The following is a 23,074-nucleotide window of genomic DNA, read 5'->3' as shown; positions in this document are numbered from 1 at the left end:
GAAAATCAGTCGATTAAGGAAAGGAGAGAAATGGGGAAAGGAGAAGGAAAAATAAGATTAAAAAGGAAAAAAGAGAAAATGAAGAAGGAAAAAATTATATAGATAGACAAGACAGGTGGGGAGGAAAGAGAGACAGACAGAGACAGAGGCAGGAAGAAAGAGGACAGAAGAGAAAAGAGAGAGAAAGACAGAAATAGAGGAGAGAGACATAGAGACAGACAGTCAGAGAGACAGAAAGACAGAGATAGAGAAAGAGGAGAGGAGAGAAGGGGAGAGAAAGAGAGAGAGGAAGGGAGAAAGAGAAAGAGAAAGAGAGAAAGAGAGAGAGAGAGAGAGAGAGAGAGAGAGAGAGAGAGAGAGAGAGAGAAGAGAAAAGAGTACATTAAGTACTTAAAATGTGCTGGTCATGTTAATCCCTAATCTCAAAAAGTTGACATTCTATTTTTATAGAAGCCAATGCATAAAGGAGAAGAGGAAAGAGAGGGGATGGAGGGAAGAAGACAATGTAGATCCCTGGAAAGGAGATAAGAATGCTGGTGAGGAAATACAGAAATACAAAGAGTGAATTGAGCTGGGGGTGAAATGAGAATGACTGGGTCCCTCATGAATTGTTGACCAGAATAGGCTAGAGACTCATTAATCAGATTGATAGCCCTCAAATAGAGGTATCTTCAAGGTGGAAAAATGTCTGACAGGGAAATGAAATCTGAAGAGTAAACTGAACCTGAATTAAAATGTTCATGACTAGGATCTCTCATGAAATGATGGTCTGGGCTAGGGAGTCATAGGAAAGCAGACCTCAAGGAGGAAGTATCTGCAGACTGGGAAGGCTGCTGAGGAGAAAGAAGTCTGGAAAGGGATTTGATCCAGAACTGGAAGGTCAGGCTAACAGAAGAGTAAGAGATAATGTTCTACCTTTAGTCCCAATAAATCCCTTTTTTTTCACTCTCCCCATCCCCCAATTACTTTGTCTCTGTTCTTTAAAAAAAAACAGGTGGAATGGAGTTTAGGAGAGGATGGCAGAGATTAGACAATGTGTTGGGTGGATTGATTGAACCACTGTCTGCGGCTCTGCCGTGGTGTTTTGCTTCCACACTTCTCATGTTTGAAAGTACTTAGAGTATGCTACAACTTTGTACTGGCTGGAGAGAAAAGCCCATTATCAGGGCTTGATTTATTGTTTTGTTCATTATCTAGACTTTAAAAAGTAATGGGGAAAATGTTAATAATGTAAATTAAACTTAAAAGTTTCCTACTTTGGGGAGAGTTAGTAGTTAGACTCTTGCTGGGGATTAAATGATGGTAACTATATAACAAATGAAATAGATTCCATCTTCCTCCAACATGATGTTTTTATAGGAGCAGGAGACTGTGAGTAAAGCCATTAGCCTTTACTGCATCAGGCAGCTCTGGTTTACAAGACCAAAAAAGTTGTCTGCCATGAGGGGAGAGGTTGGAAAGCAGCAAACAACTTTGTCTTTTGAGACACTGTCTACTCCACATATTTTCATTGCCTTAAGGGGTCTGGATTACAGCCTGATGTTGTCCTGCAAACCTGAGCCTCTGACGAGATGGGAACCATACAATTGAAGATAATAATGATTATCATGTTTCCTGGGTCTCAATGTAGAAAACAGCGCTTTTCAGCAGGGGCTGAGAAAAAGATGACCTTACATAGAGAGCATTACAAATTCGTCCACACACATGATCAGGTTAATACAGGCTCTGTAGAATTGTGAAAAACCTTTGATAGTTCATGTTTGGTATTATAGAATTGGGACCATGGATCCTGCTGGATACCCAAGGGACTTTCACAAGGTGATGTGTCAAACAAAGGCAATAGATAAACAGCATACAATGAAAATTTCATATTTTTTGGTAAGCTAAACTTTAAATTCACTTAAAAAGAGCAAAGTATGTTATTTTAAAAAGTAGTATACCAATTGATTACAAATTATAATGTGATAATAGAATATTATCACCTTATAAGATGATAGCTATACCTTGAAGGGTTCATTCATTGCCATAGGACCAAAGTACATTCTCTTTCAAAGGCTTTTAAGAAAACCCCCAAAAAAGAACTGGATTTGGCTAAGGACTGAGACAACTTGGGCAAGACAAAAAGAGAGGATGATGCTTGTATATATTTATGGATAGTGTTTAATAATGTATAGATCTTTTCAAATGGAGGACTGGTTAATAACCTTTTCTTAGAAATGTACAATATGCTCAGCTTACTGCAATCTCCACAGAGGCTTGGAGAACCTGCTTTGAGAAATGCATGATGGGGGAGCCCTTTTCCAATTTAGAACATGTATAGGTATCCTAGGTGTTTCCTGTTGAATTACTGACTGGTAATGAAAACCTTTATATTCAGAAGTGGGATCAAAATGAGTTTGTATATAAAAGTCTCAAAGAATAGAAAAATCCTCTTTTCCCTGGCAGCTTTGAAGTAAGGAGGAAGAAAAAAATGCTTTGGGCCTTAGAGGGGAAAGGAAACTTGGACCCTCTCTCTCATCCAGCTACCATGTAATAGGAATTGATGATGTTGTTTTTCCATCTCTGTTGACTTTTTCTTGCTCTTGGGTGACTCTGAATATCAGAGTAAGAACGGCCAAGTTATAACCTTGTGCACATTTAGAGGTCTGAAGAATCACCAGAGCTACAATTACTGGTGTCTATAAAAGTCTACTGATAACTACAATAGCCGAAACCTGGTGAGGAGAAAGCTCTGAGGAGTTCCCTGTTTTTCCTAGCCCAGCAGTGAAGTAGCTCAGCAACTGAGGCAAAATATCTTACAAGTAATGAAACAACTTGTTCATTGATAATGTCATCCCTAGAAATGAATTTGTGGGGAGGGGGGGATTGTTTGGTAGCTACTAAGTTCAAATCTTCTTTCTCCAAGGAAAAATTGAATGTATAGAAGGAGAAAGTGAAACCTGACTTAAATAAAGGGGATGATCTTTAGGCTTTGCTATACCTTCTCAGTAAAAATTCCTCTGTAAGAACTAATTAATATTAATTGCTCAAATGCTATTAAGGATGTATTATTTGGTGATTGACATTAGAAATCTAATTGATATTAATCTTTCAATTAATATTGAGGATTTGGTGATTGACATTAGACAGAACATACTATTTAGGGGTACAGAAGTAACTAGAAAATCATCTCCATTACTTCAAGAACCCTGAAAGGAAATATAATTAGCCATGTCCTAGACACCCCGCCCATCAGTATAAGTATGGATCAAGAGAACCCCAGAGTCTATTTGTCATACCAAGGTCAACAAAACTGAATTGGACTTAATATGCTTACTTCTTTAGTGACTGCACACTGAATGGTGAATGAAGTAGTTCCAGATGCTTACCACATAAAGTATTTGAATTACTCTGTATCACAGAGAACATTACTTCAAGAGACAGCAATTATCTGGAAGTAATATACTCCTGAAAAAATATAACTACACTGATCTGGCATTTCAGATACCAATAGGAAGTAATCCAGTATAAAGCTGCATTAGAAAGCTTCATAGGATCCTAAAGATTTAAAAACCATCAAGGAATATAGAAATCATCTGGCCCAGTCCTCTTATTTTGCTGATGAAACCAAGATTTAGAAAGGTCAAATAACTTTATCAGGGTTACAGAGGAAATCAGTAGCAGAGATGATATTCAAACTGAAACCTTTTATCCCAAGTCTAGTGCTTTTTCCACTACATTTTCTTTCTAAGGAAAAAAAATTTGCTTTCCCCTCCCTCGCTCTTGGTCTGTCACCACAGACTCAAGAGATATAGACTTTCCTAGTGAAATTTTGTTGACTGGCACATGAGACATTACCAGTGGTGCCATTGGAATTAGTTCCTGGATGGAACAGGGTAGAAAAACAATCTGTGTTTCTCTTCTTTATTTCTGCCAAGGCATTTCTGTTCTGTACATATCCTGGACTTTTTCCCAAAGAGCAGATCTCACAATATTCCATACTAGTCATAAATAAGGTTTTCATTTCTCTGAGAGGAAAACTTCATTAGGACACTTGGTATACATGGTTAAGTACCAGGCAAGGTGAAAAAATTGATGATCTTCATTTAAAGAGTAGGGTCGGGGTGGGGGCTTTCTTACCCACCTTCTTAATCAGTCCCCACACATATCCACTGTAGCAGTAAGTGTACTCTAGAGGAGACAACTTTTTTTTAATTAAAGCTTTTCATTTCCAAAAATATACATAAATAATTTTCAACAATTTCCAATTTTTCCCTCCCATCTCCCCACCCCTCCTCTAGATAGTAAGTAATCCAATATATGTTAAACATGTGCAATTCTTCTATACATATTTCCACAAATATCATGCTGCACAAGAAAAATCAGATCAAAAAGGAAAAAATGAGAAAGAAAACAAAATACTAGCAAACAACAACAAAAAGAGTGAAAATACTATGTTGTGATTCACAGTCCCCACAGTCCTCTCTCTGGTTGAATATGTCTCTCTTCATCACAAGACCATTGGTACTGGTCTGAATCATTTCATTGTTGAAAAGAACCACATCCTTCAGAACTGATGATTTTGTAGAATCTTGCTGTTGCTGTGTACAGTGATTTCCTGGTCCTACTCACGTCACTTAGCATCAGTTCATGTAAGTCTCTCCAGGCCTCTTTGAATTCATCCTGCTGATTGTTTCTTAAAAACCAGTAATATTCCATAATATTCATATACTTATCCATTCTCCAACTTATGGGCATCCACTCAGTTTCCAGTTTCTTGCCATTACAAAAAGGGCTGCCACAAACATTTTTGCACAACAGAAGACAACTCTTTACAGAAATTCAAGAAGCCTAAGTATAAGGTTCTATACTACCATTGCCTCTTCATATCACCTTGGACAAATTGTTTAATTTCTCTTGGTTTCCATCCACAAAATGAGAGCACCAGTCCCTAATCATCTCTAGCTTTCTATGATTCCTTCAGAAGAATAATATGGGAAAGTCATAGGAAAAGTCATGATAATTAAATGTATAGCCTCTAACCTAAAGAAAGGTGCAATATGATTTCATTCTGAAGAGAACTATTAGTTTCTTATCAACCATGTACATACAAGTGCATGGGTAAATTACCATTAGATACAATATAAAACAAAAAAGTTGACTTTTGTGTAAACCGTGTTTAAACATTTATAAGACCTATGATCTGAGAGAAGGAACACCCTTTTTTCCCCAAGGGGCAGCATTTCTAAGCTCATTTCACATCTTGGAAAAGTCTGATTCTTTAATGGAAATATAGTATTTTTCAATATTTTCTGGTTCACTACATGCCACCTTGATACCTAAGTAGTACTCTGGGAAAACCTCTAAAGCAAAGCTTACAAACAGCTCATGTTTAGGATATCCCACAAAGGAATTAACAAAGCCCTTTCCAGAAATCTATGCAATGTAACAAAGTAAATCAAATATAGGCCAATTATTTACTTCTACCAAGATAGAAATACTTAACACATTAAAGACTTGTATGTTCCCATTGACAAATATTTATTTAAGACTTGATGTAACAGCCTATCACTTCTGTTTAATTTCCTAACTTTCACTTTCATTTCAGATCTGTGCCTTCAGTACAATTCATAAATCCCAATCTTCTCAAAACATAGGATACATTTTGGACTTTCTCACTCCTTTCATCTGCGATATCTTTTTGTAAATCATTATTTTCTCCTCTGAGAAATTGTGGGTTTCATTTCATGCAGGGCAATGAATTATCTGAACCTAGGAGTTCCTATTCTATCAAATTCACCAAACAATGCCAAAGATAGAAACATTTATCTCTGGATCACCTGTTCTTGGGGAAAGAATCACAAAGCAGAAGATGAGGTAACCAGGGATTGAAAGATCAATCTCAGGCTCACCTCCATAAGCACATGTTTTTGCTGATATGTGTGTCCAGTCACCATGCCACTAGGTTTAGGAGTAAAGTTGGAGAGAGAGAGAGAGATCTACTCACTCATTGCAAGTTGGAGAAAAAGACTTTTTGAGAGAGAGAGAGACAGAGAGAGACAGAGAGAGAGACAGAAAGAGAGAGAGAGAGAGAGAGAGAGAGAGAGAGAGAGAGAGAGAGAACAGAATTTTTTTAAGCTTGTTGAGTGGAAGATTACTTCAGACTCAGTGGCCAATCCTTGTTGGTACAGCCAATCTCTATCATCCTGCACCATCTCAGGGTCTAAGTGATTAACTAGGAGCTTCTTGCCCCATATATCCTTCATTAAGGAGGCCAGAGCCCATGTGTCACCAGTAATGACCAAATTACATGCTCATTCCCATTCTTCCATTACCAAAGGGGTGAATAATCAATATTTGAGCCGGCTGCTGCACACACTGCTTCATTCTTTTCACCCATCATCCTGTAGTATTACTGTTTTAACAGATTAGATATTTCATCTATCACAAAGGACTTAATTCCCTTTCCTCCTTCCCCTAAGAAAGGGACAGTCTTTCAATTAGCATCAAGGCAAGAAGTGATAGTCTTGATACATATAAAAGGCTCATTTTAGCACAAGCACTAATCCACTTACTCTTTCTCAACTCCTCTTAACCTACTAATAATCACTCTGGCAATCTAAATGGTTCTTTCTTTGGATCATGCTAGTGCTGCCCCCTTACTAACCAGCAGAGGTCTCCATTATAGAGTCCTTCCAGGACCCACCTCCTCATTAGAATTTGCAATACATCAGAAATACATCCAATATTGACTGAGGGGGAAAGGGAAAAACTTACCATCACCCCCCCAAAAAGAAAAAATGGATAGTCCTGATTCCAACTTAATGGACAGTCAAAAAAGAGCATTGTTAAGGTCCAAAACCAATTCTTAAAATGGATTTTTCTCCATCATGGCATCAGACTATCTCTCACCTTGACTATTTCTAAAGAAGGGCTGTTAACACCACTTTTATATGTCACAAGGGACCAATAAGAATCTTGGCAAATAATTGTAAAGTTCTGTAAAAATGAAGAGTGCTGCTAAATAAAGATTAATATTTTCTCACATTATTAAGCTTATTTTATCTTTATCTCCAATTGTACTGTCTGTCTTAGTTTCCCATTTTAATTTTTATATTTTTTAGCATTCTTTCCCCAGATTTTTTTCTTAAAGTTCCATTTTCATCTAATCCTATTTTAAACTACTTAATTGCCTTAATTTAACTTGGCTTCTTATAGTATCAATTCACCAATCTTGTCCTTTTAAGTCAATGTTACAGAAACTCACCCAAAATTGGTAAAGCAAATTAAACTGAGTAAAGAGGGAGATATTAAAGAGAAATTAAAGTTGGAGTATGGATAAAGCCTGAATACAAGAAATGAATGAAAATATTGTAGAGAAATAAGAAACGGGGAGGGGGAGAAAGAGGGAGGGAGAAAATAGCAAACCTGCCTCTGCCTTCTCCACCTCGCTTTTCAGCACCAAGGACAGAGACACAGATCAGTTGGCCCATTCTGTTTAGGGTCCCTATCTAAGCCACCAGGGGAAACTCATGGATCTGAAAGCAGCTCTGAGACATGCAGTAAGGTCTGAAGGGAATACTGGAGCAGCAGCACACTACTGATTTCACCTTAGAGACAAAAATGGGTGATTTTCCTTTCTTTTCACTTCCACAGTTTCAGTGTCCTAGGAAAAGCAAACTTTGGCATTTGGGAGCTCGTATGCGAGGAGTGAATGTCTGCAGGAGCTGAGCTGTTAAACTCCATAATCTACAGAAATCAAAAAGGATTTTCAGGGTAAGTAATTATTTCTTTTTGTTTTCTAAATTTGCACATGACGTTTTCCTGAAAGGCTGTATTGCTGACTTGAGGTTTTTGTGGTTTTCTGAAAATATGCATCAAAACTACTTACATACTATTACTTAAAAACCTGAAATCTTTAGGAAAAATATCCTTCTTTTCTTTCCTAAGTAGTTTAGATTGCATAAAATCTTTCCTTATTCCTTTTATCTTTTCCCTAAAATTGGATTCTCACAAAGTCTGAAAGTTATATTAATGTAGAATTAAAAGATGGAAAAGAGAAAGATGTTATTATTCCAAGGATTTATGAGGGAATTGATTGTATTTCTCTTGAGTGCCTCATTTAATTATGAGAATCTCTTACTTTAGATTCCCTAATTCAGTGTCCCTGTAATCCAGGTTTGAGGGTTTAGAGAGAGACACTGTTTTCTATGGTCTATTTAAAGTCAGGCTGTTTCCAATTCAAAATCAAATTATTCCCAGCAGAGATGTATAGTACTTGAGATGATGATTGTGTATGTTTTCTTTAATGATGGCATATGATTTTGAGGGTTATTGTTGTTGTTTTTCTCATGTGTGGAACTGCCATTATTTACTGTGGCATATTGGATCAATGAAACTCATTGCAATTAAGCATTAGTTCCAGTTCATGCATTTGGCTTAATCGAATACCCTCAAAAAGCACACATACAAATAATAGTATAGCAGTAGCAGTCATGATAGAACATGGACTCTGACTACATTCTGGGTGTCTATCTGTTGGCCAAGATTTTGCTTCTGTATTCCATAATCAAGAGGTCAGTAAGCATTATCTGCTTTTGGTTCCCAGTAGAAAATTTTTGCCCCAGACTATATTGGTGTTTTGTTTTGTTTTGTTTTGTTTTGTTTTGTTTTGTTTTGTTTTTAAAGCAAGAGAGCTAGGTTGAAAAGGGAGGGATCCTAAATGTTGCTATTGCTTTTTAAGTTAGAACATTTCCTAGGATCAAAATGGCTAGCTTAGTTTTGAGCAGGGCAAGGGTAATATAAACTCTTACAATTTATAGCACCTAGAAACCAGAGGACTCTACAATAGCCAACCAAAATGGAATCTGCATGAGAGTAAACCAAAAATCAATGAGACAAACTGGGGGTGAAAAGGGGGGAAGAGCCATTCTGTACTCACACCTAGCACTTATCAGTGCTCAACAAATATTGATAGAACAGTTGATTGACTAATTGATTGTCCTAGTCTCTTTCTGAATAATATTGGAAGGACTGTTTCTTCAAATGTGATAGAAGAGGATGCTTATTAAGAAGGTTTAGCTGTGAAAACATTTAAGTCTTTTCAGGTCTGACCCTGGTTACTAATCCACTGAAACTGCAGCACATATTCTTGTTCTATACTGTATATGTAAATATAGGATATATTTCTCTTCACTTAGGAATTGCTAATTTTTTAAAGCTTTTTTGCAGCTCTTTGAGAGCATAAAGAGCCATGGAAATGCTAAACACTATTACTAATAACAACAATATAACGCCCACTGACTCAGAAGAACTCTTCTGCACACCTGCATAGAAGACTCAGTCAGGTGATGGTTAGAAGAAGCTTTTAAGAGACAAAGGTCATGGTAATTTTAAATCACCTTCTAACCCACATGTTTCCACATCTTGACACTAGGCAGGACTATACTGGAATAGCTGCAACTGGGATGAAGATGCATTGACAAAACTATTGGAGGGTAATGGAGAGGTCTGGAATTATGGGAAGAAGGGAAAAAAGAGAGCACAATGATTCAGAACAAGAAATGAGTATTCATTTGTTATGTTGTTCTATGATGGGGGATGAGGAGCTACTTACTATGTGATTTATTAAAAAGTCAGCTACTTTCATGCTGGGAGAAGAGGTGACTCTCAGCTAGACATTATGCCCAATCATAAGTGCCTGTAATCTTTGGTTACCAAATTCCATGTGACAAATCCTTAAAGAAATGTACCAAAGAATCATCAGATCATAGAGCTTGACCTAGAAAGGATCTCAGAATCCAACATTCTAAGATGAGAGAACTAAAGTCCAGAGAAGTTATATTATTTGCATGAGGTCACACAGACAGTAAGTACAGAGATGGTTTTTGAACCTGGAATTTCTGACTGCAAATTCCTTGATCTTACCATTTAATTTTCAGTTTTAACATTCATGTTTTCTATATAAATCATGATCTAGATTTGGGGTAGGAAAGCTTGGTTTTCTCATCTGTGAAATAAAGGGATTAAATTTGCTAATAGTTATGAAATTTCTTCTAGTTCTAAGACTGTAGAGCCTAGTAGGCATTTTATAAATGGTGTTGAATATCACCTAATCAATCAGCATGGAGGGACATTGACAGCCAACTGAATCTTTTCTCAAGATTGGGGGAATAGGTCAGGATAGTGAAGCTTCAATTGAGTTGAGTGTGGGAGGCTGGTGCTGGTGCACTTGCTGTATTATCCTTAGCTTTTGCTGCTGGGACTTAGATTTTTTTCAAGCACCTACCAATCCCACCTCCTCTTCTAAAATAGATAACCATTCATGCTGCCATCTTCAGCCAGGCAAGAGAATGAAAATGAAATAGGTATGACCTTGAACAAGTCACTATTACTCAATTTCCTCATTTACAAAATAAGAGCGTTTAATCTAATGCTCCTTTCAGTTCCATAGTCTATGACACTGTGACCCTAAAATTGAACACTTAGTAAAAGCCCATTTAAAAGCAAAATAAAACATTTACTGGGGTTCTGTGGATTAAATTTTAAAATGCAAATCAATCCAACAGCATACTTAGTAAGCACTTTCTATGTGCAAGGCAAGAATCATAGATAAAGTAGAGCAAGCTGTCCTCTGAGTCAGAAAGACCTGAGCTAAAGAACCCTCTTTGACACTTACTGACTTTATGACCTTGGTCCAGTCAGACCTCTAAGTATGAGAGTATCACGTGATATTTGAAGATGATAAATTGCAGAGCAAATGCCGACATGCACAAGGATTCCCAATGATGAAATTTCCTCTACTAATAAAGTTCTACTCTTCTTAGAGTTGTCCATTTGTCACAGTTGCACTAAGGTATTAAGTGACTTATCCAGGGTCATACAGCCATTATATATCAGACGACAGACTCTAGCCCACGTTTCCTTGATTCACAAATTGTAAAAGACAAAACAAAAAATAGTTCTTGATTTCAAAGAAATTATATTCTACTGGGGTGGGGCATACACATCTGCACATTATTCAAGATAATTCGGTGAAGAGAGGGACATTAATAATTGGCAGAGTAGGACAGAGGAGGTTTTATGAATTACTATCTATTCCTAAAGCTGATGCTATCATTGTTGAATTGTTCTATTTGACTCTTCTTGTGATCCCAATTTGGGGTTTTCACGGCAAAGACACTGGAGTAAATTCCCATCTCCTTATCCAGATTTTTACAGAGGAGGAAACTGAGGCAAATACATTTAAGTGACTTGCTCAGAATCACACAATTTTGAAGCTGGATCTGAGCACCATCTAGCTGTCCTTCGTAAAGCTGATAACAATTACTAAAATAATCACCCATACCATCCCAGCCTGTTCAATAGAGAAATAGAACCATACTACTTCTCATGCAAAGGTTAAAATGCTTCTCATCCAGTATTCAGGATTACTCTATATTTGGGGTGCAATTTGGGGAAGAGGTTGTAAAACCTCATTTTTCTAAATCCTGAAGAATCTGGTAGCTTATATGCAAGTTGTGTGGGTGTGTGTGTGTGTGTGTGTGTGTGAAGAGAAAAAGAGATAGAGGCAAAGAAAGAGAGATAGAGAGACAGAGACAAACAGACAGACAGGTAAATAGGAAGGGAGGAAGGAAGGAGATGGAGATTTAAGAGAATCATGGAACCTAAAGGTTCTTAATCTTTTGTGTTTCGTGGAACTCTGGCATTTTGATGCAGCCTATAGCCTCCTCAGAATGTTTCTAAATGCATAAAATAAGTTGGATAGGATTATGAAGGAAATCAATTATATTAAAATACAGTCACTAATGTGGGTGTAGATATTTTTTAATTCACAGACTTTCTGTTTAAGAACCTTTTATTCAACCCTGAATTAGATTGTAAGCTCCTTGAAGGCAGGGATTGTCTTTTAGCTCTTTTTGTATTCTCAGAATTTAGTACATAGTAGACAATTAATTAATAAATGTTTTGAGGTCAATCAATTTAAGGCTCCAGAGGAGGGAGAATTCCATTTCAATTCAACCACCTGATTTTTTTAAAAATCCAAATAGGAGACTTCTTATGAGGAACTTTTTACCCACAAAGACCAGTCCCTTCTAGGACAAGACTGTTGCCTCAAAAGCCTTTGAGATTAAATGATTTTAATAGGATCTAATAGCCAGTGTGAATATGTCTTTGTCCCAGTTTTTCAACTGATAGATAGGCTGCTGGAAGATAAATGTTCTCACTGAATAAACCCTGCTCTTGAGTCTTGATCTATACAGTCTTAGACACCCCTATCCACCTACAATACTCAAAGCTAGATCCTAAGGCTTTTGCATTCAATAGATTAAAAATGGAACTCATTCCTTCATTCTGGTAGCCTCACACACAGATTCTCCAGGGTGTCTAACCTTTGGCACCATCCACATTTGACATTCTTTCTCAGAGGGAAGAACAGTTGACTCCATGACTAAGGGGAGCCAACTGAGATTTACTCAGCACTAGCCAGACCTGCATGGTTCTTTTGATAGAGGACTCTTAGAACTGTGGTTTTAAAGGATTTCTCCATTTGTATCACAGAAGTATTTTAGAGTTTCCAGAATTCCCTGTGCCACTATTCTCCTGTCATCATCCATCTGCTTATCTGTAGTAGCCTGTAAGGAGGTCCCAGTGGCATATCATGTAGCAGGTCTCTAATCCACTGTTATGAAAGCTGAGAATTGGGAGTGATAATACTCCTCTGTCAAGGGGTCCCTCATCTGTACAGCACTCTCCTTTGTTACCAGAGACAGTTTGCTTGGAAAGAATAATGGATTAGGAGACTTACATTCTACTTCCATTTCTACAACTAACAAAGAGTATGACATTGGTCACGTCATTCAATCTCACTATGGGTCAATTTCTTTATCCATAAAATGGGGAGCAATAATAGGTGGTCTACCCACCATGTAGGCTAGTCATGAATATCATGTACCCTGAATGCTGAGGAAACAAATTAGATTTATTCATGAAGCTTACTTTGATGCTATCCAGGATCTTCTCTGATTTTGATTCCTTGAATTTGGCTTATGTAGCTCTTATTGAGATGTCTTATTATTGTCCAGTCATTTCAGTCATGTCTAACTCTTTGTGACCCACTGGGGGTTTTCTAGGCAAAGATACTGAAGTGTTTTGCCATTTCCTTTTCCAGTTGATTTTATAGATGAAGAAACCCAACCAAATAGGGTTAAGTGACTTGCCCACCTATTAAGTGTCTGATATTGGATTTGAACTCAAATCTTCTTGACTCCAGGCTTGGCACTATATTCACTGTAACATCTAGATGTCTATAGTTTTCTTTAAAACATAAGACTAGGAGCAGATAGATGGAGCAGTGGATAGAGCACCAGCCCTGAAGTCAGGAGGATCTGAGTTCAAATTTGTCCTCAGACACTTAACACTTCCTAGCTGTGTGACCCTGGGCAAGTCACTTAGCCCCAATTGCTTCAGCAAAAACAAACAAACATAAAGACTAAAAAGACTTGAAACAGAGAACAAATTTATTACATATCCCAAAGAATACAGAGGAGACATCCCTGAATCTATAGATTTTCAAGAATACCTTCTTATTCTTATGAACCTCACTTTCCCTCAGCTACCTAATGCAGATTGCTCCAGATTTGTAGTACCACCCTGAGATCAAGGCCCCCATAAACAGAGGAAAAACTCTTGAGTATTATCAAAAAAAATTTTTTATGAAAAAAAATGTTTTGTAGCACTACAAAATTAATTTCCCTTCCTGGGACCTACATAATCCATATGACTCAGTACCAGGGAAAGACAAGGTATAATTTTTCTCTTTGTGGTTGTGTTCCTATGCCCTGTTACTCATTTATTATAGCTCTCACAGTTTAAAGCATTTCCTAGGCTTGATTGAAGAACATCTTATATATTTCATTAATGCTGCTTTTCTGCCACCAGTTTGTATTCCGAGAGAGACCAGATTAAAAATAGAAGTTGAATACTAAGATTTAGGACCCATCAAGTCAAGTATCTTAAGAGATTATATACCTATGAAAATTAAATCAAAAACCACAAAAGCAACTTTAGGAAATGTGTTACAGATACACATACATACCTAATATATTTGCATTTAATATGCTTAAAATCATATTAGTTCAGAATATAGACTTCCAAAAATAAAGCTCTCCCCCAAATACAGTAGTACCTCTAAAATAAATTACTTTTAAAAAGAAAAAGCAGATAGATATGTTTTGAAAAGTAACATAAAATATAGGCCATGATCTGATTTTTATATAATCCAGATTTGAGGTAAGAGTACAATCTATATTTAAATTAATATAGTACTAATTACTTTGAATTATTTAATCATCAATTGCTCAGTTGGTGGGTCCTTTAGGTATTTTTCATTTCCCTTCTATTCCACATTTACTTGTTAATAGTAACTTAGAGAGAAAACTGGAAAAAAGGAAAATTTAGGTCTATCAACTTTTAACAACTTTAGATTTTTTTAAAAATCCTAATTAGATAGAAATCAAAAACAATAAGCTAATATGAGATGTGATGTTTATTTGAAACTTTTAATTTTTTAAAACATTTTATTGATTCCTTTTCTTCTTATGTTTTAGTCATTTCCAAGGAAAAAAATCATTAAGCAAAGTCAGGTGATATAGCACTTGCATCTTATAGTATATGCCTATCTGGCACCCATAGTCTCCTCCCTTTCTAACAAAAAAGAAAGAGATGTTTCCTCCTCTGTTCTCCAGCGTAAAAATTATTCATCATTCAAACTTTTTAATCATTCCACACTACCTCTATTCCCCAAGACAACCAACTACCAGAAGAAAACCAAAGAATAAGTTGCTTCAATTGTATTAGAAATGTAAGCAACTAGAGACCAGAGACAGAGTAATGGGGGGAAAAATTGATCTGAAGTTAAAACCATCTGGTAGATGATATATAGTTGGGCTTCAGTTTGTTTTTGTTGTGTTTTGTTTTGCTTTTTAAAATGTAATTCACTATTGACATTCAGCTGTACTATTTTTAAATAGCTGTCAAAACTCTTGGTGGTCAGACAATACAATAATAAGCATCTCAAAGTTCTGGGCTTCATTTCTGTTTGACAAGAGAGATGGGTGTAAGCCATCATTACTCTCACAGAACCATGCCATTTGGAGAGGTGGTCAAACTGTCCCCCTAACTAATAGTCCAAATCATGTCAAGTCCTCTGGACTTTTGCCTTTCTCAAAGATGGAAATATTTGCCTCCAGGAAATAATCAGGAAGGCATTGTGTTTTTCCAAAAGCTCTTGGCAATGGTAGTATCATCACCAGGGCAGCAGCTACCCTTCTTGGAATAATGTGCAAATGATTATTATTAGCAACTTATTATTACATTCTAAAATACAGTGAGTACAAATAGTTGACAGGATGAAGTAGGGAGGATCAAAAAACAAAAACAAAGCCAACCAGTCTTAAATTTATTCCAAACCTGTGGTCCATTCTCAGTCACTTTAACTCTTTCATTTCCCAAGTTGAAAGGCCTTTATTCTAAAACTAGTGCAGCTGAATATCAATAGTGAATTACATTTTAAAAAGCAAAACACAACACAACAAAAACAAACTGAAGCCCAATTATATATCATAAAACATGCATATTGACTACAGAAATTCAAACAAAACAATACTTAAAAGAAGACTCTGGTTAATTGTAATGGGGAGCAACCCTGGACCCCCAGAAAATAGATGGTAAAATATATTTTTCTCCTAGTAGAGAGAAGAAGGTCTACAGATATGAAATTTTATCTATATTTTATCAGATGTCATTATTGTCTTGGTTAATTTTGATTTTTTTCCTTGACTACAAAGAAGGATCAAAAGCATTCATAAAATATTTTGAAAAGCAAAAGAATTTAGAAATAATAAAAATAAACATGGTACAGATACACCAGGATAAGTGAACCAACTCCCTCTAGTATCAAGGCCAATGATGATCACAGAGCAAAAGCATCACTTTAATTTGCTAACACTCGAATTTAGAAGAAGCTCAGATCTAGGCTATATATTTTTCTACCTGCATTTGAAAGAAATAATGCCTTTAGCTGCCTATTGGAATCCTACTCATGTTTAAAGATTCTATCAAATGTGACTTCCTCTATGATCCCTTTCTTTGTTGTTGTTCAGTCATTTGTCATGTCCAATTCTTTGCGAACTCATTTGGGGTTTTCTTGGCAGATACCAGAATGGTTTGCCATTTCCTTCTCCAGTTTATTTCACAGATAAGGAAATTGAGGTAAATGGGGCAAAGTGACTTGCCCAGGGTCATGCAGCTAGTAAATGTCAGAGCCTGGATTTGGACTCATGAAAATGGTTCTTTCTGACTATAGAGCCAGTGCTCTATCCACTGTGACACCTCATTGCTCTGTGATTCCTACCTCCAGCAAATACCTATCTACATACCTACATACAAGAAATAAAAAAACCAACCGACCAGAAGTCATCTCCTCTACTCCTATAGTTCTTTGGGGTTTTTTTTTTCCATTTTCATGGCATCTATCATATTCTACCTTACATGATTAGTTTATTACCTGTCATTTATACTGGTAGATTCGGGATCCTCAAGAGTAATAACTAAATCTCATGTACTTTTCTGTTTTTAAAAGAGGAAAAAAGGAGGACAGAAAAGAAAAGAGGCACATAGACATATCAAGATAGGATGACCTGGTTTTGAATCCTACCTACCGCTGTTTAAATTACATCTATGTAGTGCAATGGATACAGAGCTAGAATTGGAGTCAAAACCTGAGTTCAAATCCTGCCTCAAATACTAACTAAATGTATGATTCTGAGCAATTCACTTAGCCTATCTGTCTCAGTTTCCTCATCAGTTAAAATGGGGATAACTTAACTACCTATCTTCTAAGGTAATTGTGAGAATTAGCTGCAATAATATATGTAAAAGTACTTGCAAACTTTAAAGAGCTATATAAATGCTCACTGTTATCATATTGAGAAGGAGGGACATAAAAGTACAAGATGAACTGTAATGATCAATGTTGTTTTTCCATCTTGTTCTAGGGAACCCTGTCAGGACGATGACTTCCCTTCTTACAATGGCTCTCCTCAGTCCACTCAATAGCTCCATCAACTCTACATGCAGGAAGGAGAACACAACTGGACCAGGACTGCCCCACCCCCTCACCTACTATGCCCTCTCCTATTGTGCCCTCATTCTGGCCATCGTCTTTGGCAACGTCCTGGTCTGTCTGGCTGTGCTGAAAGAGCGCTCCTTGCAGACCGCCACCAACTACCTAGTGGTGAGCCTGGCTGTGGCGGACCTGCTTGTGGCTACCTTGGTGATGCCCTGGGTGGTGTACCTGGAGGTAAGAGTGCCTGAGTGCCACAGGACAAGCCTGGGGAATTTTGTTCATAACTACTGCTGTATGTGTAATTACCTTCAGTCAACTCTCTTGCTTCCAAGGAATTCAGAACACTTTCCATTTCACAATTCCTCCCAGTGAGTAAAGAGGACAGAGGTAGCATCCTGCTCATTTTAATGAGGAAACTGAGGCTCCCTGAAATACAGTGACTGTCTAATGTCACTCCGCAAAATCAGAAGCAGAGAATGGGGAATGATTCCATTCCCAAGTCCCCAGCATGATGACTAGACTGAAGAAATGCTGTCATGGGTTTCACTAACCAAGAATGCCCGGGTTTCTGTGAATCATGCATGAGGCTTCTTTGTCTGTGAGAAAAATGAGGAAGAATGAAAAATATACTCACCTCAGTCCAACTATTTTCTAAGGAAGAAAGTGGCGGGAAACCAGAGAGGCAGAGGTCAAGTAGAGAGAGGAGGAATTAGGGAACATTAGGGAGGTGGGAAAGGAAGAACAAAGGAAGGGGAAAGGGAGAAGAGGAGACAGACAAGAAAGGGGGTGAGGAGAAACCAGAAATTAATATGCAGCCTGATTAGGGCACCTCAGGAACTTGGTTTCTTCCATATCTATAACTGACTTAGGCAGAGCCAGACCAAGGCTTTATATGAACATTTAAGTTACTTAGAATAACAGTAAGAGAAACCCTAGAACTGGATAGATTGTTTTGGGAATCAAGAAGAAATTCAACTGAAGAATAACTTCTTACATAAAACCTTTCCAGGTCTGCCTCCCTCCTGCTTGTGTCTTCCCTTCAAAGGTGCCATTCTCTCTAGTCTGTGTGCTCGTGTCCATAGAACTACATGTATATGTTATCTCTTCCATTCGAATGAAATGTCTTTGAGGGCAAGAACTGTTTTTGTTTTTTATTTTGTAAGACTAGCATGAGAGTCAATCAGCTAAAATTCCTCATCCTTTGTAAAGTGTCAGGATGCTAAACACAGAGAGGGGCAAAGGAAAGAAAGAGGGAGGGAGAGAGAGAGAAAGGGGAGAGCGGGAGAGAGAGGGAGGAGAGAAAAAGGGAGGGGGAGAGACACATAGAGAGAAATAGAAGAAAAACAGAGACATAAAAATAGACAGAGAGAGATGTTGCTAGTGTATATATATTAACAACACATTTCAATTGTCCACTTGTGTTATTTCTGTCATGTCCAACTCTTTGTGACCCCATTTGGGGTTTTCTTGGCAGAGATATTGAAGTGGTTTGCCAGTTCCTTCTCTACATTACTTCATAAATGAGAAAATTGAGGCAAACAGTGACTTACACAGCTAGTAACTGAGGCTGCATTTGAATTCACAAAGATGAGTCTTCCTGATTCCAAGCGCTCTGTGGTTGCCACCCAGGGGCCCTAAATGTGATCAATGCTTTACCAATCAATCAATCAATCAGTAAACATTTATTAAGCACCTACTATGTGCCAGACATGGTGTTAAGCAATAGGGATGCAAAAAAAAAAAAAAAAAGAGGCAAAAGACAGTTCCTGTCCTCAAAGAGTTTACAATCTAATCAAGAAATCAGTTGGGACTGCATGAGAAAGTCAGTTCAGATTGCATGAAAGACTTGGCCCTAAGAATGTTTATATAGGCAGGAACTAGTTGAAAGCCAAGAAGGGAGAACTTTCAGGGCTTTGGCAGCTGAGAGGAAGGAGTGGGGACTTAGGAGCTGAGCCAGAATTGGTAGGCAGTAGTAACACGAAAAAGAGAATGTAAGACTTAGCCGAGGTGGAGGAGGAAGACGCTAAGGGAGAACTATCATCAGCTCTAGAGGGATCTCTGAATACAAGATCCAGATTGACACCATCAGCTTTGTAGCCACATTATCAACCACTGAGGAAAGTTCCAAGAAAAGTTCTCTTTCCCCAACTTCCCCTGCTGATGCCTGAACATTTCTGGTAACCTGAATTTTGCTTCAACCACAAAGGGCCCAAGGTTAGCTAGAGATAAATATAAATGTAAATTAAGGCAGAGAGCCAAACCGCTGCCTAAAGCTGTAGAAGGAAAAAGAGAACCGTGTGGACCTCAGGGGCCATTACATATGGCCTTGAGGCTTAAAATGAGCTAATTATTGTAATGGAGTATTACATTTGTATTCCTGGCTCTCAGCGTTTTGCCAAGAATGAAGTAATAGAGCACAGTGCAAGGTACATAGTAAGACCTTAATAAATACTTGTTGATTTTGTGTTACATTTGTGGACCCATGAGAGGAATTCCCTAAACCCATGAAATCACAGGACCAGATATTCCTCCCTCCACCCCCCCTCGCCCTTCAGCACACAAAATGGCGCAGGCACTAGGGACTATTTCTCAGAAGGAATATTTGTTTATTTTCTAAAGTATTTTCACTTGAATGTGTGAAATGAAATAAGTCCAAAGGTTATCAAGACAAAACATCTATTCTGTAACAGAGAAATCAGGGTGCAGTCACCCATTCAAGGAACAGATACTCTCCCTAGCAAAACATATAATTACTAGAGAGATTTTTTTACCCCACAACACCATAACATACCATTATTATTTCCTCTTGGCAATTTGTGTCCTTATAAAGAAATGTCCAATGGAGGATCATAATGATGCTATGATTAAGTGAAATTAAGATTCATCAAATTAATATCTCAGCCAATATTAATAGTGAAGGTGACAGTTAATTATGTATGACATATCACAGGAGAGCAAAAGCCTCAAACATAAAGACTACCTTATGTTAGTAATAATATTAAAGAATGGCTGAGAACTAAAATTAGGCATTTGATCTCAAGAGGGGCAAAGACAAAAGGAAGAAAAAGGAAATGGAGAAAAATAGGAGAAAAGAAAATTAAATAGGTTGGACAAGAATAGATCTAGTGGTTACTGGAAGGTAATCATTTGCTTAAATTTAATTTCATTTTACCACCTTATTTTCAGAAGATCTATATTCAAAATAAATCTTGTTGGGGGATGACCCCTTGGACCTTCAAAGAAATATATGTAGCAGATGATCAGTCATCTCAGAGGTCATCTAATTCCTTCATTATATAGATGTGATTCAAAGAGATTGAGTGATTTGTCCAGGACACACTGGTAGGCTATGGCAAAGTCAGGATTTGAACCCAAGCCCTATATCTCTAAATATATCATTTTTTCTGTTGCACGTTTTGAGACCCTCACTCCGTTTATTTTCTGAATCCTTGTTGTTTGTTCTTTATTCTTGAAGAGGACCGTAACATCAAGGAAATGATGTCATGACACATGAGTGAATTGGATTTAAATGAGGGCTATGCAAGTCTGCTGCCTCACTTTCCCCTCCAGAACTATTTGGGTCCAATGGCCAGATAAAGATTAGGATGACTAGAGATGGTCTCTTTTAAATTAAGGTCTCCAAGAGGTCTCAGCTTAACTGAAATCCCACCCATTTAGCTATTAAGACTAAGTAAGAAATGAGGCAAAGAATTTCCTCTTTCACCTAGTCCAAAAAAAAATCTAAATTAATAAATCTGGGAGGGATAAATCCTCAGGGTTTCTGACCAAAGCAGAAAAGATTATTATTTACATTCAATCTGAGTTGGGTTAGGACCCAAACAATGACCAAATGGGGCTAGGCTTGGGAACTATTGGTGACTGATCAATGAGAATCAGATTGGTTTTGGTTAGTGAGATAGTATCACTAGATCCATAGGGAAATAGCCTCAAAGCTGGGAGGTCCTGGGTTCCAATCTGCCTCACATACATTTTGATTGTGTGACCCTGAGCACATCATTTAACCTCTTATTGTTCTGGGCCATTCTCTAAGACCAGAAATCATAGCAAAATTACTCAATCAATTGATTGAGGGAATTTCCTTACCAGGAAGTTCTCTATAGTAATGAAACCTCAAATCTAGTCCCTACCAATAAGGAGCTTGAATAAAAGTTGAAATTAGTTAAATACATAAAAATGTCTATATGACATTGAGGGACTGTTAGATTCTGTGGTTTGATAAAGATAAATCAACAATTCTAACCATCCACATCCAACAAACTGTTTCTAGTCATCCTTGGGTTCTTAACCTTTTATTCTATGATGGACTCCTTTGGTAAAGGCACATGAAGTCTATGAACCTTTTCTCAGAATAATGTTTTAATTCTTAATTGGGGAAAATATTTAATTTCAATCAAAAGTTACTGAAAATTAAAATATAGTTTTTTCTCATATAAATTCATATTTGTCTAGAAACATCTATCCAGGGGGACCTTCTGTACCCCCAAGTTAAGAATTTCTGTGCCCAAAGCTGAGTATGATAGAAAGGTGGGCAGAAAACCCAGCTCTATTACAAAATGTATTTCATTCTCCTTGAAATTAAATTGTGGTTTTGTTCCCTTAGTTAGGCCCTCTCCTGACTCTATCACCTTCTGAATTTCTCTGGACTTCTATTTTTGAGGTTACAGCCTTCCATCAAACTCTTACTAGTTCAAAGCCTTCACAGACAGGGGCTTGAGTTTAGTCTGGAGATTACTCTACAATAAGAACTTCTGATTTCACTTTATAGCATGCATTGTGTCTCCTCTCCTTTCCATTCCATAGGGTATCGGTACAAACTTACAGGTGGCTGCTTCTTTTAAAAGAATGTGAAATTTTCTCAGATTATTTTAAAAACAAATCTTAAATATAATCACTGATATAGTCTAGTGGATTGGTAGTTATGGAATTAAAAACTAAAACAATGTTTCTGAGAGAACGCAAAGCTAAAACTAATGATAATGAATTTGTTTCAATGATTGTCAGAAAGAAATACTAGATGTATGAGTCCTCCTCTATCACTTACTATCTATGGTCCTAGCATCATAGAGTTGAAAGGGATATTGTTGTCATTGTTCAGCCATTTCATTCATGTCTTACTGCTTGTGACCCCAGTAGGGGTTTTCTGGGCAAAGATATTGGGAGTGACTTGCCATTTCCTTCTCCAGCTTATTTTACAGATGAGGAAACTGAAGCAAACAAGGCTAAGTGACTTGTTGAGGGTTGCACAGCTAGTAAGTGACAGAGGTCAGATTTTAATTCAGAGAGATGAGCTTTCCTGATTTCAGGTCTGGCATTCTATCTACTGAGCTATCCCCCTCATCTTACAAATGATAAAAGTGAGAAAAAGAAAGATCAAGTAGCCTAATCAGTCACACAGCTAGTGTAGTTAGGACTTGACCCTAGGTCTTCTTGATTCCAAGTCCAGTGCTCTACCCACTATGCCATGCTTGGACAACTTACATTCTGGGTCTTAGTTTTCTCAAATAAGTTTTCTGATTTTCTGCCCACTTTTCTACCTTACTCAGCCTAAGTACAAGAGGCCCAAGAGTAGGTGGCAGGTGATCTATGAACTTGTTTAGGGAAACTCTAATTAACAATGACATTCTAAAATAAAGTGATTGGACTAAATGACATATAAGGTCTAAAACTATGTTCCCTATATTCCCACGACTCCTTTTCTGCATTATTCTATGTCATCCAGAAGCCTCTAACACATCAGTGAGCTCTGCTTTCTCCCTGGAAAACATGTTGTATGCTCTTAAATGTTCAGCAGCTATCACTATGTAGTATCAAAGTAAATCTTAACACAGGTTATGTACACTGTAGGTAGAAGTCTGTTAGTTGGTACATGAATTCCTGGGTCCTTAGCTAAGTCTATGTTATATCTATCCCTATCACAGGGTCTGAAGCTAAGAGAGATCAGTATGG

The 23,074-nt window shown here is 37.3% G+C and overlaps 1 protein-coding gene across 1 annotated transcript in view; it reads left to right on the top strand.

Moving 5' to 3' along the window:
- The first annotated feature begins 17,050 nt into the window (after positions 1-17,050).
- The window catches only part of DRD3 (dopamine receptor D3), a 64,059-nt gene continuing 58,035 nt past the window's right edge, over positions 17,051-23,074 (top strand). The window contains exon 1 of the mRNA XM_003763596.3: positions 17,051-17,341. Within this exon, the coding sequence (XP_003763644.2) occupies positions 17,054-17,341 (288 nt within the window). The 5' untranslated portion in view covers positions 17,051-17,053. The remainder of the gene's footprint in view (positions 17,342-23,074) is intronic.

Source organism: Sarcophilus harrisii, chromosome 3, assembly GCF_902635505.1.
Source record: "Sarcophilus harrisii chromosome 3, mSarHar1.11, whole genome shotgun sequence".
In the NCBI taxonomy this organism is placed as follows: domain Eukaryota; kingdom Metazoa; phylum Chordata; class Mammalia; order Dasyuromorphia; family Dasyuridae; genus Sarcophilus; species Sarcophilus harrisii.
The sequence above is the reverse complement of the archived record's forward strand: the minus strand, read 5'-3'. Positions and strand labels throughout refer to the sequence as shown.